The sequence below is a fragment of the Dendrobium catenatum genome, unplaced genomic scaffold (assembly GCF_001605985.2).
Source record: "Dendrobium catenatum unplaced genomic scaffold, ASM160598v2 fragScaff_scaffold_231, whole genome shotgun sequence".
Lineage (NCBI taxonomy): Eukaryota > Viridiplantae > Streptophyta > Magnoliopsida > Asparagales > Orchidaceae > Dendrobium > Dendrobium catenatum.
In genome coordinates, this window is record NW_021318693.1 from 7,312,276 (window position 1) to 7,335,843 (window position 23,568).

Below are 23,568 nucleotides of genomic sequence, written 5' to 3' on the forward strand. Positions count from 1 at the left end.
TAATAGTGTGTTGCAGGTCAAAAATAGTTCTTGGCTTAAGGTGGCCTATTTGTACCCTTATGACCATGGTATGCCTTGGTACAATGGGTGCAGTTAACTTAGAATGAGTGGAGGGATTGTAATAGGATAGAGCTTCTTGTGTATGGGGATCCGACATAGCAGCCTCAGTCAGAGGAGCTATATTATGGGGTTGAAGAGTAGAAACTACAGTGGGAGGAGAATTAGAAGTATGTTGAATAGTTGAAATCGGAATAAGAGTTGTTGGAGTATAAGGTGCAAATGTTATTGTAGTTATCAATGAAGGAGATTTGAAGGGGAATATTGATTCATGAAAATGTACATGTCGAGAGATATAGACTTTAGAGGAGTGAACATCAAGGCATTTATACCCTTTGGCATTAGGGAAATAGCCAAGAAAAATACACGGAGCTGAGCGAGGAGCTAGTTTGTGTTATATATGTGAAGTAAAAAGTGGATAACATAAGCAACCAAAAACACGAAGTTGAGAGTAGGTGGGTGGTTGATTATAGAGAAGTTCATATGGAGAGATATTGTGAGTGGTGAAAGAAGGCATGAGATTAACTAGATAAAATGCAGTGAAGAGAGCATCCAACCAAAATTTGGATGGAAGGTTGGCATTAAAAAGCAAGGCATGAACCGTCTCAATTAGATGATGATGTTTTTGCTCCACAATGCCATTTTGTTGAGGAGTATACGGGCATGATAGTTGGTGAACTATGCCAAAATTGATTAGGTGAGTTTGAAAAGCTTTATTTACATATTCATCACCACCATCTGTTCGTAGCATTTTAATAGAGTCTTGAAATTGATTTTTGATGAGAGATTTAAATTGTAAGAATATTGAGCAAACATCAGATTTGTGATGTAATGGATAGATCCAATTGGGGAGGGACCCCATACATCATTATGAATAAGTTCTAAACATTTTTTAGAGGTAGTAGTAGATAACAAAAAAGGAAGCCTAGTACACTTTGCTTGAGCACAAGCAATATAATGATGTAGAACAGGATGAGTAATACTAGATAAACTAGAAGATAGACTACAGTGAGTTGCAGTGGATGGGTGATCCGGGCGTTGATGCCACAGAGATGATGACTGTGTTGAAGCGAGAAATTCTATAGAAGTCGAGGACTAAGACTTAAAAGAAGAAGGTAACTTAATTGGGTAGAGACCATGATGATTGGGCCTATGGAGAGGTGTCTTATTGGTCAGGGAGTCCTTGATAGCATAACCATGGGCATCAAGAAGCACAGAGAAGGAGTTATCATTAGTGAGTTTATAAATGGAGAGCAAATTATGAGATAATTTAGGAACATGAAGTATTTTAGGTAAGTGGAGCTTACGGTAAGGGGTGGGTATCAAACCTTGTCCTGTATTAGCAATGGGTAGATGCTGTCCATTACCTACTTACACATGAGATGATCCCATATATGGTTGGGCATTGTAAAATTGAGCATGATTGGAAATAAGGTGCTCTATAGCTCAAGAATCCAGGAACCAGTCAGCAGTCAAAGATGTATTAGTAGTAATGTATGCTTGTGGTGGCGTGTTGTATGTAGTATCATGTCGATACCAACAATTAAGCGCCGAATGCCCAGATTCCCCATAGATTTAATAATCGATATTGAGATGAGGGCGACGACCGCCACAAGTAGATGAAGTCAAATGACCGAGTGAAGTGCGTCCTAAGCCTTTTCCAAAAAATGAGCGTCCAGAGGATGAACGTCCTCGGTAGTTGGAGGAAGGAGATGATCATCCACGAAAAGAACCTCGGGTTGCTGCTAAAGCAAAATTGGAATCAGCTGGAGGATTTGTAGTAGTGTCACAATGCAAATCAGATGTGACATGAAGTTCTTCACTGCACAACAGAGCATAGAAATCATCCAGGGTAATGGGTTGCAACTGATTGCGAATAACTACTTTGAATGACTGATAGGTGGACAGCAACCCATTCAATGTATAGAGAATAAGATCTTCGACATCTATTGATGATCCTGCCATAACAAAAGCATCAACTTTTGTTTTAATATCAGATAAGTACTGAAACATAGTTTTATCTCCCAACTGTAGCTGATGAAGTTCATTCTTAAACTGAAGCAGTCTGGTTCGATTTGTGGATTGCAATCGGAGGTCCAGCGTTGTCCAGATCTCATGAGTGGACGCTAGATTCAATATGTAAGGAAGGAGGGAGGGAGACATGGTGGAATATATAGCCGATGCAAGATGTTGATCTATTAGCATCCAAGTTTAGTAGAGAGGATTTGGTACTATAGTACCATCAGTAGCGATGATCTCCTGAACAGGTTTTGTTGTAGCACCTGTCAAATATTCTTCATATTTATTGGCAGCAAATAGCTTGAGCAGTTGGGATTTCCAAAGAAGATTATTGTCAGTGGTCAGTTGGACGGTGACCACAGTTTTGACATTGGCCATGAAAAATTTTAGTTGAGGAGGAATAGTTACAGTCGCAGAGGAAGCGCCATTGTCGGAAATAGTTGTAGGAGAGGAAGTCGACGAAGCAGCCATGTAGTTTTAAAAAAAAAAAACTAGTGCTCTGATACCATGTTGAAGCAGCTGAGATCGACTACCTGCATTGCTGTAAAATAGAGGAAAATAGAAGGATACAACACAGAAGAAGAAGGATAGTATGGTAGAATATTGTTCATCTTCACTAGTCTTTCTAAATCATTACCGAGAGTATATAATGAGCCATTTAGTTAGAGACTAACGGCTCTGATTAAGAGTAGCAAATGGATTGTAGCGCCTACTTATCAGTTCTCCTTATCAATAATTACCCAATAATTTTCTTTTTAAGACTGTAGACTAATCAAATCTATTCTGACATAGCAGAATGCATTAAAAATTAAACTAAAATAAGGGGAAGAGGCTACTGATAGGCCCTGCATCTGTAAATAAAAAATATTATCCCCTATCAACAGGGGCGGAACCAACCTTAATTCTTAGAGGGGGCAAAATTATAAAAAGATAAAAAATATATATTTATAACAAAATTCAAACAAGATATTATATTGCAATAAAAATTACAAGATTTGCATTCTATTTTGCATCTTCTGATAATGTTGAATTACAACTTCATTTGAAACTAAATCAAAAACTTCTTTCTCAATATATGGAACTAGACAGTCGTTGAGCCAATCATCTCCCATTTTACTGCGCAATCTATGTTTAACAATTTTCATTGCTGAAAATGCTCTCTCCATTGTAGCGGTGGCAACGGGCAGCCGGTGAACTAAGGGGTACACGATATCTTTTTTAGCCTTAACAAATTGTTTTGCTAGATCAGCAATGTTGTCCAAAGACGAGAACTCGTCACTTGAACGCATATCAAGAATGTATGTCGATAGCTGGTGCTCTAAAGCCACAAGTTCAACAATAGAAAAATCGACTGAATATAGTTCTGCAAGCCGAATTAATTTCTCCTTATTATAAGCAAAGAAAGAGTTACTTGGATTTAGACATGACATACAAAGAAGCAATCGTGATTCCTTGGAGTGTAAATAACAGACTCTTTAATACTTGCAGAAAAACTTCACTTTAAGTTTAGTAAAATATTAAAATTTGATGGCAAGTCTTGCAGAAAAACTTCAGTGCAAGTTTATAATGATTAATGAGTTCAGAGCAAGAAGACAAAAAAGGTGGAATACCGAATATCTTGTTGAATGCTGATTGTGCGTCCGGTGTCCACCGTCCAGAGGCCGTCGCTCGTTGGCTTGAGTGGCGTCGAAGAAGCGACAAAGCTTGAAGGTGGAAGAAGAAGCAACGAAGATGGGAGGCACTAGGAAGAGCCGTCGGCGTTGAAGGCGATCTCTCGCTCGCGGCTCGCCAGAGAAGAGAGGGTTAGAGCCTGGAGGCATGGAGCGGCTGTGCAGGAAGAATGAATGCGAGAGACACGGAACCGGTTCGATTAGGGCAAAATAAAAATTTTAGGGGGGGCAAAATTACAAAAAAGGCCCTCTTCTAATTAATTTTTTTTTTAGGGGGGGCAATTTCCCCCCCTCGACAGTAAATGGTTCCGCCAGTGGGTGTAGGTTTGATTTTTTGGTCATGTCATATGTTGTTGACACCCCTAAAAAAATGTTATTTTTTTCAAGATCCTAAGTAGAATAACATACATATTTTATGATTATTTGCTTATCATTTAAAAAAATAAAATAAAAATAAAAGATTAAATGTGATTTAAATATGTCAAATCATTTTTTTCCTTTAATTGGCTTTGATTAAAACTTTTAAGTACTCTACTCCCACGAAGCTTGGTTGAAAGCTTTGGCTACCAACTAAGAGGTCTTAGGTTATAGTCTTGCGTATGTGATGTATGCGCAAGTTTGACTTAATTGTTTTAAACGTAAAAAAAAAGTACTCTGCCCAAACAATGTTAACTGACAGACGCACAAACAAGATTGTCATAGCATCAAAGGTGGTGGAAGGTTAATGTGGTCGAGGTTCTCTAATACTAATAATATAAAATTAATTATATTTTTATTTAATTATTTATTAATTATCTTTTTATTTTTATTTTCTTTTTACTTTCAATTAAAAGGAATAGACAATTAACATTTTTAATGTATCAATAATATTAAATATTTTAATACAAAACAAAACATTTTTATTATTAGAAAAAAGATGCAAAAACATATAGGCAAATCTGAGAAGTGAAGTCAAGTCTCCTAAGAGCGAGCTAATATAGGAGTCAAATATATATTAGAATGAATTGCAAATCAATGCCTCATTATTTATTAAGTTATTTATTTTTTTATTGGTGATACATTGGAAGGATATGATGATGCCATCGCTATCTGTGGAGAAGTGTCACTCTCTATTCACCACTATCTGTGGAGAAGTGTCACTGTAATCCAAGAGGCATATATTATATAGGCAAGTCTGCGAAGTGAAGTCAAGTCTCCTAAGAGAGAGACAATAAATGAGTCAAATATAAACTAAAATGAATTGAAAATCAATGCTCCGTTATTATTTTTATATTAGTGATACTTTGGAAGGATATGATGATGATCGAGATTACCTCGTTGGAGGTTTAGGTAGGATGCCAATCTAAGTAAACAAGACAAAGTTTCTATGAAGACATTATAATATTACTTCTAAGTTATATTATATAGGTAAGTGTCACCATATTCCAAGAGGCATATATTATATAGGCAAGTGTCATCGTTATTTGTGGAGCATTGATTTATGAATACTTATATGGGGTCCAATCACAGCTATCTGTGGAGAAGTGTCATCGTAATCCAAGAGGCATATATTATATAGACAAGTCTTCGAGTGAAGTCAAGTCTCTTAAGAGCGAGTCAATAAAGGAGTCAAATCTAGAATAAAATGAATTGCAAATCAATACTCCATTATTATTTTTTTATTGGTGTCAAGTTTACCTCATTGGAGATTTATGTAGGATAAGGCCCACCAGAGTGAAGAAGACAAAGAGTTATATGAAGACATTTTGTTAAGATTAATAAATAATTTATTAATTCTAAGTTAATATAATCTTAACTATTTATATATTATATATTTTAAAATTGGCCTCTAGGATTCTAACACTTGGCTAGGATTTACCAAAGGCTTTGAGTGCACTCAAGATTTTTTTAGGGAGTTTTGAGCCCTCACATTTAATCCTTAAAGGAGTAAGATTTGATTTGTTTCAACAATATCTTATATAAATAGGTCTATAAATGTTTAATTGTAGAATAGTGCATAATTAATATATTATCTCTTTTAAACTCATTGGCATCCTAGTAAATATTTGATATTTGTTGACACCCCTAGTAAATGCTTAATTTCTTGGAATTTTGAGTCTATGTTTGATTTTTTGGTCATGTCATATGTTGACACCCCTAAAAGTTTTAATAAAAAATAAGTAATTTACATTATTAATGAAGAAAACGTAAAATTTTATAGTCAAGTATGTGAATTGAAGTCAAGTCTTATAAGAGCAAGCTAATAAAGGAGTCAAATATATACTAAAATAAATTGCAAATCAATGCCCCATTATTTATTTATTTATTTATTTTTGATTGGTGATTCTTTGGAAGGATATAATGATGGACAAAGTTTACCTCATTCGAGGTTTAAATAGGTTAAGATTGAGAAAAATCTTAATATTTTAAAAAAAAAAATTGAACTAGAACAATCAACAATTATTTCAGAAATCATTATAAGTCCAAATCACAAACAATAATGAATTGCTAATTATAGTGTAGTTCTTTTATTACTCTAATTTTTTTTCATAATTTTTTGGCAGTGGTGAAATGTTTTAAGAAATTGGCATCTATAAGTGCAAGTTTGATTTTTGAGACCATGAGGTGTCCGTTTTGCAAACTGATTTTACTAAAATATTCTAGACATGATTAGTTAATTTATAATTTTTTTTTAGTTTTAAGATTCCCATATTTGAGGATATAAAGGAATTTAGACAGATTTAGTATTTTATTTTAAATAAAATTTTAATATTTTAATATAAAAATCATTTTCCACTAAAATAAAGAAGTCTTTTAAATATCATTAAGTAGTTCATTTCCTTCAAATCTCCAAACAAAAAATTGCTTAGGGATTTAGGGAAGAAAGAGAGGTGAGAGAAAACAAAAAATTCGATTTGGGGAGACTTCGAGCCGTCTACGTCCGTCGACCCAGCTGTGAAAATTATTTGTTTTGAGGTAAGTCACATTATGCTTATCTCAGTTGTCAAAAATATGTAATTTTTAGCTAATTTTTTTATTAATTATTTTGTTTTAGAAAAATGCGGATAACTTTGCACTAGTAAAACTTCCATCGCGTAACTTTTTTTATGTTATATAAATTACCATTATGCAAATTTTGAATATTTTTTGAAAAATTTTATAAAGAATGTTTTAAAATTTGTGAGGTTTTTATTGAATAAAAAATTGTGTGGATATTGAAAAATAGTGATATAGTATAATAAAAGTCATACCTATAAGATGGTAGTGAGGCCTGCAATGCTTTATGGTGCCGAATGTTGGCCTTTAAAAGAGAAGCATAATACTAAGTTAAGTGTGGCAGAGATGAGGATGCTCAGGTGGATGAGTGGCTTTACCCTTAGAGATAGGATACGAAATGAGCATATACGTGAAAAGGTTGGAGTAGCTCCAGTAGAAGATAAGATTAGAGAAAGTCGCCTTAGATGGTTTGGTCACATAAAACGGCGGCCTTGCGATGACCCGGTTAGGAGAGTAGAGGTATTAGATTTGACTTATGTTAAGAAAGGTAGGGGTAGACCTAAAAAGACTTGGTTAGAAAATATTAGGAATGACCTTTCTATATTAGATTTAAACGAGAATTTGACTTTTAATAGGACACAATGGAGAAAAAGGATTCATGTAGCCGACCCCACGTAGTGGGATAAAGGCTTGATGTTGTTGTTGTTGTTGTAGTATAATAAAAGTCATTAAACATCATTATATTTACACAATCCCTGAAATTTAGTAATTTTTAAAAATGTGCATTTTTGCCTAATAAGATTTTCTGTTCTCTACCATTATATAACTTCATGCCATTCTAATACATGCTCAATAAGTCTTTAACTATTATAATATGATAATATATACCTGTATAGTTAAATTATATATGCTGGGAGTTATAAGGGGTCAAAATTCTCTAAGAATCTATCTGTGTCACATAATTACTTGGAGTTATAAGGGGTCAAAATCCTTTGTGATTCTGTCTGAGTCTGAAAAATGTGATATGTTGTAGTACTATAAGCACAAAAAGGGAGTCATAAAGGGCCATTAGTCTGTATATAGTGATTTGTTTAAACTGCACTATTTATAAATATTCACCAAAATATTTGATAAAAAAATATTTGAAAATTTAGATTGGTTTGTGTGTTTTGATGAGCTGTTATAGCTCATTGTAATTTTACTTCTAGTTTTTAGGATTTGGAAAGGGGAAAGAGATTATGAATTAGTAGTTCAGGATTAGATATGAGATTATAGGTATTCATCTAATTTATTTTCTTATAGTCATGACTAGTTTATTATTTTGTTTTGTAGCTCAGCATGAATCCATGCACTGTAGTGTATATATATATTTTGATGAAATAAAAGAAACTCGGTGGATGAGTTTTTTTTTTTTTTTTTTTAATATTTGAATGTTTTAGTAACTCTTTAGTCTGTAGTTTCTTTCAATAAATATTGGAAGAAAATCTGAAATAATTCTAAAACTAGATCTTCGAATTTGCTTGTTACATATCAATACGTTAGGACATATCCTTATTGGGTTTAAAGGCAGACTAGAGAGAAGAAGAAAAAGAGTTGAATGAGGATATTTTTATGAAAAAAATAATTAAAATATTACTTCTAAGTTAATATAATATTAATTATTTAAATATTAGATTTATTTGAAAGTGGCCTTTAGAGTTATATAACTTTTCTAGGATTTACCAAAGGCTTTGGGTGTACTCAAGATTTTTAAGAAGATTTGACTGCACATAGGAAGCACGGGGCCTCACATTTAATCCTTAAAGGAGTAAGATTTAATTTGATTCAACAATATGTGATGTAAATAGGTATATACATATTTAATTGTGGATTAGTACATAATTAGTTTCTTGTCAATGTATGATTAAACTCTAGTTAATCTGACATTTACTGCATGATGTTAATCTTCTTAGAGGTCGCAAAATGTTTAAAATCATATATTTAATCTTTTCCAAAATATTTTCATGCTATTTTTACAATGTTATATTCAAAATAACCATAATGTTTGCACCTATCATATACGAAAAATTACACAATAAAAGTGTGATAAATAAATAGAAAATATAATTTTATTGATTTATGAGAGATTAATTTCCTTAAACTCAAAATCATTGAAAACAAAAAAGAGATTCACATTACTTTCAAAAATTAGAAGACTTCTTCTAACTGAAGCAAATGATAAAATTAGCTAAAAACAGATTTCTCATTCTTCCCTTCCTCTTTTTTCTCTCCCTTTCCCTCTCCTCTTCCACGACAAGGCACCTGAAAATGATAGAGGTGGAGGCACTGGGGGGCTTTAATGCTTGGGATTTTGAATTATATATATAATGGCTAGTGCCGCATCAAACTAATCCAACGTTGCAAAGCACCAATCTAAATCTGTAGCACAGCATGTTAAATCTTGAATTACTATAGGACAAAAGGTTCTAATGTCACGGTGGTAATTCATAGCACTGTTATGCTCTCAAGCCTAAAGCCCTAGTGCTACGAAACATCGCGCCTCTGTACTCCAATTTAAATAGATATTCAAATTTTTAATTTAAAAAGTTTTTAAATGTTCTGGATTCTTACAACTAACCTACTTCAATAGAATTTTTATGATAAAATTATCTATGGTTTAATAAAAAAACCCAATATAAGAGGTTTGGCCATATAGCTAGAATATCTAGTTAGAAATCAGTAAATATGGTTAGGGTCTTAAGAGATATTGGGAATTTTTCGAATATAATCCAAGCCCATCAAGCTAAACACAAGGATTCTCATGTTCAATTTATTACACCACTAAGTAATTTAGCTAATGAGAGTGACGGAGAGCTTAAAGCACCAACTGAATTTACGGGGACAAATTATGGTCAAGCCAAGAAAGAGGTATTTCTTAGAGTTGACTAAGGTCAAACCATTTTATGAGATTTGATTTGAATTGAAAATGATTTAGTGATGAATAATTAATATATTCCTCCAACGGTCTTTCCTAAATTCAACAAGATTGTATAGTTATTATAATGTTATACCCTATTAATATGAAAGTTTACTAAGAGAGCATATAAAATATTCTAAGTTGGCTCAAACGCACCTGATATTGACAAATTTGAACCCAACCTATGTATTAAGTGGGTCAATCTGAATTAGGGATTTTCGTACCTGGCCTAGGTTTGATTTTTTTTGTTATGTCATATATTGACACCCATAAAGGCTAGAGTTATTTTTCAAGATACTGCGTTAGAATCACATGCATACTTTACGCTTTATAATTTATCATTCCGTTTGGAAAGTTTGCATTTTACGACAGACTTTACGGTGGAAATTTTTTGTCAAAAGATACTATGAATTTGCAACAAAAATTTTGGTTGTTTTATTTGCAGCGACTTTGCAGTGGAATTGTGGTGAAAAGTCTACCGCAAAACCAAAAAAAATAAGAAACTGTTGTAAACCTGACACAAACTACCATATCTAACCGACTAATTAGACATTTGTTTAATTTATTATCCTTGCTCTCTCGATCTCTCTCCTCCACCCTTCAGCTCTTAGACTTCACTCGCCTCCTTCGATGACAATTCTTCCTGTCGCATCTGAAGTCCCACTTCCTCGTCATTCTTCTTCTCAGCTACAGTCTCACCTCCATACTGTTTTTCTTTTAAGCCGATGTAGCACCTCAATCCCATTTTTTCTTCAAAGCTGAGGTCCCACCTCCTTTGGAACGACAATATTTTGTGACGGATTTGAGTGAGAAATTCCATCGCAAAATGAAATTTACGACGGATTTAGTTTGTTTTGCAAAAATTTGCGACGGTTTTGACCTCTAAAATAAATTATTATTTTTATTTATAGGCAATTGCAAAGGGCTTACAATATTTGCTTTCAAAATTTCTAAATGTTATTTTGAGTTATTTAAAAAATAAACATAAAAAATAATTAAAAAAACATACCAAACAAACATATTTTAAAAATATAAATATAAAATTATAAATTAAAATGATTTTATAATAGGCAAAATCATATTATTATGAGATTTGTTTCTAAAATTTCATATATATTTCTTCTTAAACCAAAGCATAATTAGTAATCTTCTTAAACTAGCTACGAGCAATTTCTGATCTCTCAAAGCTAATTTATAAACTGCTACGTTGAAATTGAATGGTGGAATCAAATCACATGAAATTGAATGTTGAAAAGAAGCGGAAGCAGAAGAAGAAGGTTTCTTATTTTATATATAAGTAATACATATATCTCATGACAATTAAGCTCATCAAGTCACACATTATTTCATCGAATGTTACTTATATAACATGACATAATATTGACCATTGCCGAGTCTTATTCTTTAGTAGTCTTAGCTACGAGAAACTTTTATTTATGAGGAAGGATAATAACTGAAAGTAGCCACTTCCACATCCCTCTATTATGGACTACACCACCACCATAAGGATGACGGCCAAAACAACCTCCTGCTTATACGCTGTCTTTAATGGCGGTCTCCTCCGTCGCCACTGCCATATCCACCGCCACCATAACCACCTCCATCGCCACCGCCATATCCACCACTACCATCACCACCGCCATCGCCACCACCATACCCACCACCACCATCACCACCGCCATATCCACCGCCACCATCACCACCGCCATCGCCACCACCATACCCACCACCACCATCACCACCGCCATCTCCACCGCCATATCCACCACCACCATCGCCACTGCCATATCCAACACCGCCATCGCCACCACCATATCCACCGCCGCCATCGCCACCGCCTTCGCCACCGCCATATCCACTGCCACCATCACCTCCGCCATCGCCACCACCACCTCCATATCCATTGCCACCATCTCCACTGCCATCTCCACCACCACCATAAGGTAAGGGACGTGCGACATAAGAATTATTTCTGTCATCCTCTCCTTCGTCGCCGTTATCAGCTATGTGGTAGCCAGAACTTGATTTTGGCTTGCTATCCTCCTTCAAGGTCCTTGCGAAGGAAAGGCAGAAGCTAATGCTAAGTAGAACTAACAATGCAAGAGCATTGAACTTATTGCTTGTATCCATTGTGGTTTATGGAATGGTGGATGAGAGGCTGTGGTGGCCGAATGAGCACTATTTATAGCTAAGGACTTGCTCTATCAATCACACATTCATTAAAGATGGGTATCACTCTCAACCTCTCAATGGAAGAGATAAACAAAATGTTCACTAAATTAAATTTGAAAGAAAGATAATAATATTAATTATATTTCACTATATAATTCTTTATAAGAAAGAATTTTGTAAATAAATCATGTAGAATTTCAGGACTCATAGAAATATCATCAAAAGGCATGAAAAAAAAATGAAGATTTTAAACCCTCTTCATATTAAGCCATGAAAGTCGATGATGAATTGAGGTAAAATGTACGATTTAACCCTTCAACAAACATAATATTATGTTGTGCAAACAAGTGAATTGACCTACAAAATACAAGATTCCTTAATTTTTTTAATTACCATTAATTTCCCATTAAATAATGAATGAAATATACATGAAATATATATTTTGTGCTCATAAGTTTTAACATAGTTTTTCTATAAAAAAGAGTTCTACAACATATGATGCTTCATTAGTTATGTGAGGGCATAAATATGCTATATTATAGAAAATGTCTTGATCTCATCTGCTTCTTAGCCCAATCAGTTCACTTAGTCACAATTGACTCAATTGACCCTTACAATTAATTTGACCAAATACAGCTCAAGCGATATTTGAAAACCATTTTAATTACTTAATCATTGGAACATTTGGGCTTAATTGACTCTTAAACCACCATGATTTGGCCAATATAATTAACTCATTTGCCTCAAATTGACCCAAATGGATCATATTGACAACAACCATGTCAAATTTTCTTATTAGTCGCATTACTTAAATTTTAATTACATGCTACAATTTCTTTTCTGTAAGATATTCTGACAAATATTTTAATTAGTCTTAAGCTCTCGAATTTATTTTAATATAAAAATTTTTAAGTAATAAATACTATATTAATTTTAAACTATATTTTAATTTTTTAATTAATAGAATTATCCTCAAATAATTGTTTTGGTCTTCGCTCTCGTCGACCTCGTTGTCCTTAGCCTACCTAAACCTCCAACTATGTAAACTTGACAATCATCATATCCTTCCAAAGAATCAACAATCAGAAAAAGAATGGAGAATTGATTTGCTATTTATTTAGTCTATATCTGACTCTTTTATTAGCTCGCTGAGAGGAGACTTGACTTCACTTCGAGACTTACTTATATAATTTTAAGTCTTCTTTATTAATAATATAAATGGCTTACTTTCTATTAAAATGATAAATATTATTAATACATTAAAATGCTAATTATATATGCCTCCTACTTGAATGTTAAAAATATAAAATATAAAATATAAAATATAATTAATTTTATATTAATAATTAGTAGAGAACGCCGACCACACTAACCTCCCTCAACTTTTATTCTAGGACAATCATGGAGTGATTTAAATTTTTAATTAAAGCCAATTGATGGAAGAAGATGATTTGAGATATTTTCAATGACATTTAATTTTTTCTTTTTATTTTTTTTTTTTAAATGATGAGCAATAAATCGTAAAGTATGTATGTGATTTTTACTTAGGATCTTCAAAAATAACTATATCCTTTTAGGGGTGTCAATATATTACATAACAAATAATTAGACCTAGGCCTGATATAAGAATTCCAAAGTTGGATCAACCCATTTAATGCATAGGTTTGGTTCAGATTTATTAATAACGAGTGGGTTAGAACCTACTTAGGATATTCTATATGTTCTCTTAATAAATTCTCATATCAATCCTCTTAGAAAATTCTATATGTTCTTTCCTACCTTAGCCCAAATATAAATCCTTCCTTAGCCTAAGTTAAAGTTGAGTAGGGTATAACCTTAGATTAATTATAGGATCTTGTTGTACTTAGGAATGACCATTGGAGGAATATATTAATTATTCATCACTAAATCTAATTTGTCCCACTAAACTCTGCTGGTGTTTTAATTAACACCTCCATCTCTCTCATTGGCTTAATTTCTTAATGTTGTAATAAATTGATCATGGGAATCCTTATGTTAGCCTGAGGGCTTTTGTTAGATCTATGATCAAAACAACCCCAATATCCTTTAAGACCCTTGGCTTATTTGGTGATTTTTAAGTAAATTTTCTAGCTACATGACCAAACCTCTTATATAGGATTTTTTTTATAGAACCATAGATAATTTGACCATAAAATTTCTATTGATGTAGGTTAGCTGACCTTGAACCCTAGCTTAACCTAATACGAATCAAGCAGGAAAAATGTAACATATAACTTATTATCGAATAAATGAAACTTGGTTAATCTCTTGAATAAGTTCTAATACATTGTTAGAAATTCAATAAATGCAAATAAACTTTCGGCAGAGTCAACTAGACCCATTAAACCAATTTAACACATATTGACCTATTTGATAATATATGATTAATTCTACAAATTTTACAAAATTATTTAAATTTATTTATTCCATTATCTTAGAAAAGTTTTAATTGGTCTATCATAAATTTCTTGATCCTAATAGTCTCATAATTAGGTCAATTGGTTCACTTAGCCACAATTGACTCGAATGACCCCCTATAGCCAATTTGACCTAATTCAGATTAAGCTATATTTGAAAAATATTTCAATTGTTTAATCATTGGTTGAATTGAGCTCAATTTACACTTATGCAACACTATTTGGGGAATTAGTGCCTTAACCTTAAATTAAGCCAAATGGACCATAAATTAAATCCAAAATCTCAAACCAAAACTCAAGGACAAAAGCCTATATCCAATAACCCTTTTTAGGCTTTTCAATCACATCACAACCAAAACAAATGACCTCTAATTCATAATCTTTTAGTTGTATATTGATTAGACATGTCTCTAGGGTCAACTCTCCAAATTTGAGAGCAATCCAAGCCCACTAATCCCTAAAGCTCAATTGATTTCTAGTGATTGTGAAACGTTTAAATATTTATAGCCCATGTCATTGGATCTTGCATCTTGTGGAAATTGACTTTGAGAATCTCCGCAAAACTCTTGAATAAGTCCATGATCACTCTCATGGCATGTTAAATATAAAATTGAACCTTTAATGGACTCTGGTTGACCATTGGCCCACTAAAACTTAAAAACCCTTAATTAAGGGAAAAAAAAGATCAATATTTCCCTTAAACTTCAACCTGGCCCAATTAAACTAAGACAAGAAACCTCCTCCAATATATTCCAAATATCATTTGGGATGCATTGAACCTAGACTCAAGACTTAATTTGACCCGGTTGACCAAAATTCCGCTTAAGAGTCCAAACATATATTTCAAATCAAATGACCTCACAATTGCATGAGATCACCTTCATAGGTCTAAAATATTATTTTAAACTTTTTGGACCTAATTCAAATTCTTGGTCCAGCTTGATTGACCAAGTCAACAATGGTTGACTCCAAGCATCATCAAACCAAATTAAACCCTCGAAATACCCAACATCTTTATGAGTGAACCCCATATTGATTTAACTTGGTCAACCCATTTGAAATGGTCAATCTCATGCATGCAATCAACCTTTCATGCGAATACCCAACCCTTGGCCTCAAATCCATTGGAGTTTATTCCTATAATATGCATGACCTTCCCAATACCTATCCCAGTTAGCATTAACTTGATCACTAGCGAACAAGTTAAATAAAAAATTGCAAAAAAAAAAAAAAACATCCAAGCATGGTCAAATAGTTAAGCATTGCCAAGAAATTCATTTCCCTCCAAATCAACAAGCATAACCCACTCAAATAAACACAAAATCCTTTCTAAACGTCTCTTAATCCAAGCCCAATTGATAGTCTAGCCAAAAGAGGTAAAATGTGGTCCCCTCCCTTCGTGGGAGCACACCCAAGCCACTCATATGCATGCTACCATTTCCTTAGCCTCTAACCATTTAAGATAGGTGACCTACTGAGAAGTTACACCAACAAATAAAATTGTTAGGCTCTTGGGCCAAAGCAAATATTATCTCAATAGTTAAGAGTTTGGGATATTACAAATCATATCAGAGCAAAATATCAACCAGAAAATGAGAATTATGTTTCATATAAGATAAAGTGACATGCCATAGGAGCCAACTCTTGAACCCTATATGGGATAAAGTGCTACATGACAGGAGATACCACTTGAGCTTATAGTGGCCACATCCAAAATCTTATTTACTTGATGGACAATTCTTAGATAAAGATGTTGATGAAGATGCCAGTTACTTAAGTTTGGAAGATTGTGAAATCCCTTAAGTAAAGAAGTTAAACTCTTAGACATCGAGATTCTTTTTGGTGTAATAATTAAAATTTTATTAAGAAACTCTATAGCTAAGCATGCTCATCCTGAGGCAATTTAGGGATGGGTAACTTACTAGAAAGTTACACCAACTAGAAAAATCAATAAGTCTTTTAGGCCAAAGTGGATAATTTCTCGATAATTAATAGTTTGGGATGTTACAATATATTTGTATTCATTTTTCAAAAATAATATACAATACTCATAATCTATATAACAATACCATAACTACTATGTCTGGAGTACAAAAGAACAGCTAAAAAAAAGAAACAGAACCTCAGAAACCTTAATCAATCTCACATTCTTGATCCTCTACCTTGACCTAAAAATATTTAACTACTATAATGAGCTCACAAGCCTAGTAAGCAACCAAATTCTATAACTAAACTCAACACAAGAAAAAGAAGAAATATGCATGTCACTAGTCAAATCATAATAATAACATTCACATGAATATAGGATAATATATTGGATAAATTAGTTAATCAGTGCAGCTGTCAAATCACCAATGAAATTGTAGTATCAATATTACAATCAATAGAAAAATCATATAAAATATCAAATCAAAATATTGATAAAAAATTATCGAAATCATATCGATATAATAAAATCATATAAAAATAATCGTATTCATGTATCACATGCTTAGAAATATCATATCAATGTCAACTCAGTGTCAGTGTTCAGTGTACATACTCAATATATATTACATGATCAATATATTAATAAAATTAAAAAAGTAGTTAGCATTAATATCATGTGTGGAAGTAGCAATAAAGCCATATAGTGGTAGTGATTTAGATGCATTCTAATAATCATATTCAATAAGTAGGTCCTGGCTAAAGTAGTGTTTTTCCAGTATTAGTGTTAGTATCAATAATTTGTTGGCTTAGTAAAAAGAATCCTCACTCTTTGCCAATCGACAAAATAATCATCTCCTTTCAACTCCTAGGTAGTATCACATAAATCAATAGAGGATAACACACAACCAAAGCATTTAATGGAAAGTCTGTCGTCCACTATCCTGTATAGATCAATTAGTCCCCAAGAAACATCTGTGAATTAACCAGTCTTTACTTATTTATCCCCCCCCCCCATATATTATTATCACACTATTATTATAGTAATAATGACTAACTATTACTCAATCATATATCCATATTTATTTCAAATGTATTGTAATAAATAAAGTATAATTGATCTGAATTCAATAAGTGTCAAAATATCCTAACTATAAGCAGAATTTAAGAAATTTATAACATAATATTAATATAATATTAATATAACTATTTAAAAAATATTAATATAACTATTTAATTTAATCAAATTTAATATAAAATTTATATAAATTATATTAGGACTTTAAAATTATAGAAACATATTCATAAAATTAATCATTTCAGTTAAAAAATATTGGTGAAATCGGTTTGCAAAAAAGATGCCAAATAGCATGGCTGTCAAAAGAAGGTTTCTGGTTGGGTTCGGGTTCAACCTAAATATGATCTGACACTATTTGACATGACCCATTGTCATAAATGGGTCAGTTTGTTGGACCTAAACCTGACTTGCTTCAGATCCAAGTGAACTCGACATGACCAGCCAACCCGAATCTACTGTAAAATAGAAATTTATAATACGTTTAAATAGCATCAAATAATAAAATAGAAATAGTTTACAACATGTTTAAATTTATCATGAATAAAATAGAAACAAATTACCACAATTAGTTCAAAATACAAATTATGAATCAAATAAGAAATCAGTTACAAATCAATTGGCTTGATTGTTTATTTGCTTATTTACATATCAATTGCTCATTTACAAATCAAATACTAATTAGCTCATTTACAAATAACTTAAAAATCATTTACAAATCAATTTCTCGTTTACAAATCAATTTATAAACAATAAAAGAGTTTACAACAAACATGAATATAGAAATTATAAATTACACTTTAATGATTTGCTCAAATGCTCCGCATAAAAACTGCTTCAAGAATCTATCTTCAATCAGCATAATGATTTAACTTTAATAAAACTAATTATATAGCTAAAAAACTTCAATACATTGCTAATATTAAACCCTCCAACTCATCAATATCACCATGAGGTGTAAGTTTAATAAATATTAGCATATTACCATCCAAGGTGGCAGTTTGAATTAACTTAGTATCAATTCATTCAATTAGATAGTATTTGCTCATTCTAAGAGAATACAAATGTCACCTGGTTGCAATGGCAATTACACTGATACGTTTTCAAATTTCATGTTAGAAGGTTTAACATCATCGCTTAAAAAAACCACAAATAATATATGATAGCAGGTTTAGCAAAACAACAATCCATTGAATAATAGCATATTAGCATGTTTTAATAAATATTAGTAGGTTTCAGTAAATAATATACATATTGTTTGATCCAAAATAATAAGATCAAGTTATCAAAAAAACAAACCATGTTTTAGCAACCAATAAATTGCATAATAGTCAGGAAGAATAACTCATAAAACAGGCAAACACAATTCATAAAATACGTAGCAAAACATGCTCAAAAAAATTCCATCAATCTAATTGTATTACGTACAAGAATATTTTATGGAATTAGAATAGCACAAGGAAAACTAATAAAATAATTAGCCAAATAACATTACTGAATTCCAACATGTAAAAGCAATGCTTAACTATAAGCCTAACAACTGGACAAAGAAGCCATAAATAAAGTGTCAGATGATGGTGATATGCCATAAAAATCACCACATAAATCCATGTTTGCTATTTACATGCATGAGAGTCATCAAAATAAATAGTTCATGTTTGAAACTCATAAAACAAGTAGACATCCATAAATCACATAAAATCATCCATTAACTGAACTTTCACTCAGCTATCTATCATTCAGGTTCACTTCTAAACTTAGGATAATATTAGTGACAGCATCAAGTTTGGGTTCATATCCAATTGGAACAAATAGAAAAAATTTAATTTGAGCTCTCACAAATACTTTAGAATTGTACATTTAATTAATATTATTGAAACATTTTCTAAAGAGGAACAAGATAGCACCCTATTTTCCATATAACCATCCTTGCGCAAACAAGTTCCTCAACATTGTCATGTTTTAATGCACTTTGACATTGATTTAAAATTCTAGCATTATTAATGAAGGAACTTTTGGAAGCTACAACTATTATCATAACGCACAATACATCACAAGCTATAGAAGAAACATTAGGAAATACATATTGGTTGCCTTACTAGAAGTTTAATATATATGAATGAATATTTCTATCAACTTTCATTTCATTAAAATAAATATTTAATTCTGATTTCCTAAGCATTATGACTTCCTGCTTGAATGAGTCAAAAACTTATTAAAAAAAAAAACTCATCAGAACTCATGAAGCTAAACATTATGGAAGGAGTAAATTCACTAGTAAATAATAATAAAGATGCTACATGTAGATATTATGAATTAATCATTGGAGTTGATATGCTCCTTGATACAACACATTGCCCCATTTCAAATGCACATGAATGTTGCCCTAATAAACCATTGCCTCATGAACGGTTGTTAGAAAACATAGAGATTAACTTAAGTTTAACCTTCCTTAACTCAAATAGATAATTCCCTTCATATAATCTCCTATAACACCACTCAACAAAAGTAAATTTGTATCTTAGATCTAAAATGACAGCTATTGCCAATATATTATTGAATTCTAACCAATATTTCTCAAACTTGCTAATCATCCTTATAACCTTTTTTTTTATATATTGATGGTCACTTAACATTTCATTTTAAGTTTTACATATGTTGAAATATATGGGAAGTTTAAATTTTTTGTAGGGTACTTCGACTCAATAATGAGACAAGTGATCTCAAAGAAAGGATCCAAGAATTTGCAAATAGCCTCAACTTATTTCCATTCAAGAGCAGTATGGAAATACTTGTAATTTGAATCTACCTACTCTAAGTGTTGGAAAGAACATAAAAAATAGATAGCACTGTCGAGCATGAAGAAAGTGGAGTTCTATCTAGTTAGAACATCCTGACATAAACCTCTCTTCCCTTCTAGGCAACTTTGGGTGAAAGAATCAAGTAACTTTTGTTTCTTTGCATGAGATCCTTTGACATACTTAATGTTCTCTCTGATTTTTTTTTTATTGAACCATCTATCTCCTTCAAACCTTCTTGTACTATGATATTAACAATATGAGTAATACAACATACATAAACAAAATCACCATCACATAACAAGCTATCATACAAATTTAAATGATTTCTTAGAAAATCGACTGAAACATTATTTGCTGAAGTATTATCGAAAGTAATATTGAAGAGCTTAGAGAATTTTTTCACTTTAACAGAAGAGCCTGCAACTTCTCAAATATAGCAATTCTATCTTGACTGGTGGGGTGCAAGCACAAAGAAAATATAATAATTTTCTTTTGCAAGTGCTACTCATTATCAGTAAAATAAACTATTAAGCACATAAACCAATCAGTACATATAGAAGTCCATAGGTAAGAAATTAAGCAAACCTAGCTTGCCTTTGTTAGAGATTCAAGACCCCAGATAAATCAAATTCCATTTTATTTAGCTCATAAATAAAATGGGTGGAAATCATTCTCTTCAAAAAAATTAAAAATAGGGATCATCATCATCGTCATATTTAAATGATTGATAATAAGTGATATTATCGCTATTTAGAGAAATATGTCATTTACTATCAAGATGGTTAAATATGAAATTAGTGATGAATTTATCAAGATTATTACAGTTACATATGTATTCGATGATCATTTTGAACCTTTTGGGTCATATATAGTTCACTACTACAATCCAATTATAATAATTGATGATAGAGTATTCTAACTTTCGTAGCCACATATATATGATTGAATATTATTTTGAATCTTCAAAGTCATATGTATTTCTCTTCGAAGTTTGATTATGGAAGTCGGGACGAAGTTCATAGTTTCGTCGAAGTTCATAGTTTCGTTGTTTGAACCTATTAGAGAATAATATTTTTATCTCTTGTGGTGATATTTCTTTTATAATGATGAGTTCAACCATAAAATTGGAATCCAAAAGTCCATGTTCAAATTTTTCCAAAAAAAATAATTATTATTACAATTGTTTTACACTTTCCAACAAAAGATTAGCAAACAAACCACCATATACATATAACTTGCTTTATTTTAAGAAAAAAAAATTAATTACGTACTAACAATTTTATTTCTAAAAGATATTCTAACAAATATTTTAATTAGTTTTTAGCTCGTGAATATAAAATATATTTAAGTTATTAATATTATATTAATTTTAAAGTATATTTTAATTATTTATTAATACATCTTTGATGCTATGACAATTTCTTTGCTAGCTATCATTGTTGGGGCAAAGTACTTTTTGGGGGGGACATTTAGACAAATTAAGACAAACTCACTCACAAATCACATAGGCAAGACTCGTACCCAAGACCCAAGACCTCTTACTTGATAGCGAAAGCTCCCAACCAAAAAAATCAAGGCAAGTTGTGTGGGAGCAGTACTTGAAATTTGTAATCAAAGCCAATTGAAGGAAGAAAATGATGTGAGATTAATCATAAAATATATATGTGATTATAAGTTAGGATCTTCAAAAACAACTATATCCTTTTAGCGGTGTCAACATATGACATGACAAAAAAAATCAGACTTAGTCCCAATCCAAAAATTCCTGTTTCAAATCAACCCATTGAATACAATAGTTGGGTTCAGGTTTATCAATATTAGGTGGGTTTGAGCCGACTTTCCAACAAGTAATCAACCCAAATTTATGTTCAAATTGAGCAGATCGTTAAGACGAATCCAATGAGCCTAATATCATTTACATTTTAAGGACTTAAAAGCTCATAAATTTTAAATAAGTAATATATAATCAAAAGATTTATTATGTATAATCTAATAGAATACTATAAAATTTTTGTTTAATTTACTAAAAGTCAATCATAAAATACAATAATTAGATTTTCATTCTCTACATGAATGAGATCAAGACTTGAGTTTGGAGCGAGCTTAAATATTCGAATAACTCTAAAGCTCTTTCTAATATTATTCTATGCCAACTGTTGGATTTAAAAATATCTCATGGATGATTTCGAACCATACTAGTAGATTAGACTGGTAGCTAGGCTTAAGGGGAACCTATTAGTGATAATACGTAGAGAGAGAGAAGAGAGAGAGAAAGAGGAATAATATTATATAACTTTTATTATCCCAATTAAGAATACAAGAACAAATTAAGGTAAACAACGTCTACAACTCTCTTTATTTTATTTTTTTATTTTTTACAAGTCAAAATTTCGCTCTCGCTCCCGGCTCTGCTAGGGTTTCGCCTTTCCGTGTCGGCGGTGGCTGCTGATGCTCGGCGGCGTTGTCTTCCGTCCGGTTTCTGCAGGGGAGTTTTCTCTTCTCTGTTTTTATAAATTTTGCTTTCCTCTCGCTGTTTTTTGACCCGGGCATCTCCTCCGGCCCTTTGCGGCTGGATGGCTGTTCGTCGGGTTGAGGACCCTGGTTTTTTGGATAGCTCATTTAAATCTAGGTCTTTTGTTGAGGCTCTCTCTGGTTCTTCCTCTTCAGAGCTTTTTCCTGATCTTCGTCATGGATCATTCCGAGGTTTACCTTCTTTGTGGATTTCTGAGGCTGAAATTTGTGCGCTTTCTGTGCCTTTCCAATTCGCCTTAGTTGGTTTTTTCCCCACGCGACGCCCGTCGCTGGATGCCATTCGGAAATTTTTCTTTGCTCTCAAACTCAAAGCCGAATTTTCTGTCACGGTTATGGATCAGACTCATGTTTTGATTAAATTGTCTAATGACCTTGATTACAGCCGTGTGTTTTGCCATCGATCTTATATGGTGAACAACTGTTTTATGAAAATTACGAAGTGGTCGCCTCTTTTGGATATTGGCTGCGAATCGCCGGTCATTCCAATTTGGGTATCTTTTCCTAAATTGAGACCTCACCTCTTTACTCCCCGCATCCTTCACGCTTTAGGTTCTATGTTCGGTAAACCCTTGAAGGTGGATTTGACAACTTCTGTAGGATCTAGACCCTCTCTTGCGCGTGTTTTAGTCGAGCTGGATGTTACTAAAATCTATCCGACACAAGTTTGGCTAGGTCCTGAGGAGTCTGGGTATATCCAAAAAGTGCAATTAGAAAGTTTTCCTGAATTTTGTGAGTCCTGCAAGTGTCTTGGTCATATTAAGGGTCACTGTGCCTCCCCTGCTTTGCCTATTTTTAACTCTAAGCCACCCCCCGCTGAGAATATTAAACCTCTTGTTGATGGTGTTGTTGCTGAGAACCAAAACATGGCTGAGAATGAGTTGATTAGGAATCCTGTAAGTGTGGTGCCTCCTCTGGCGTCGGTCTCTTTGCAGGTAAATGAGGTTAT

General features: G+C 32.5%; 1 protein-coding gene across 1 annotated transcript; it reads right to left on the reverse strand.

Annotated features, from left to right (window-relative positions):
• Positions 1-11,223: 11,223 nt before the first annotated feature.
• Positions 11,224-11,808, reverse strand: LOC110106185 (acanthoscurrin-2). The gene has a single exon (XM_020835967.1). It carries the CDS (start codon positions 11,806-11,808, stop codon positions 11,224-11,226), a length of 585 nt encoding a protein of 194 aa, XP_020691626.1.
• Between the last annotated feature and the right edge of the window lie 11,760 nt (positions 11,809-23,568).

Excerpts from the sequence above, each read along its gene's own strand:
- LOC110106185 (XM_020835967.1), bottom strand. The coding sequence starts at position 11,808 with ATGGATACAAGCAATAAGTTCAATGCTCTTGCATTGTTAGTTCTACTT.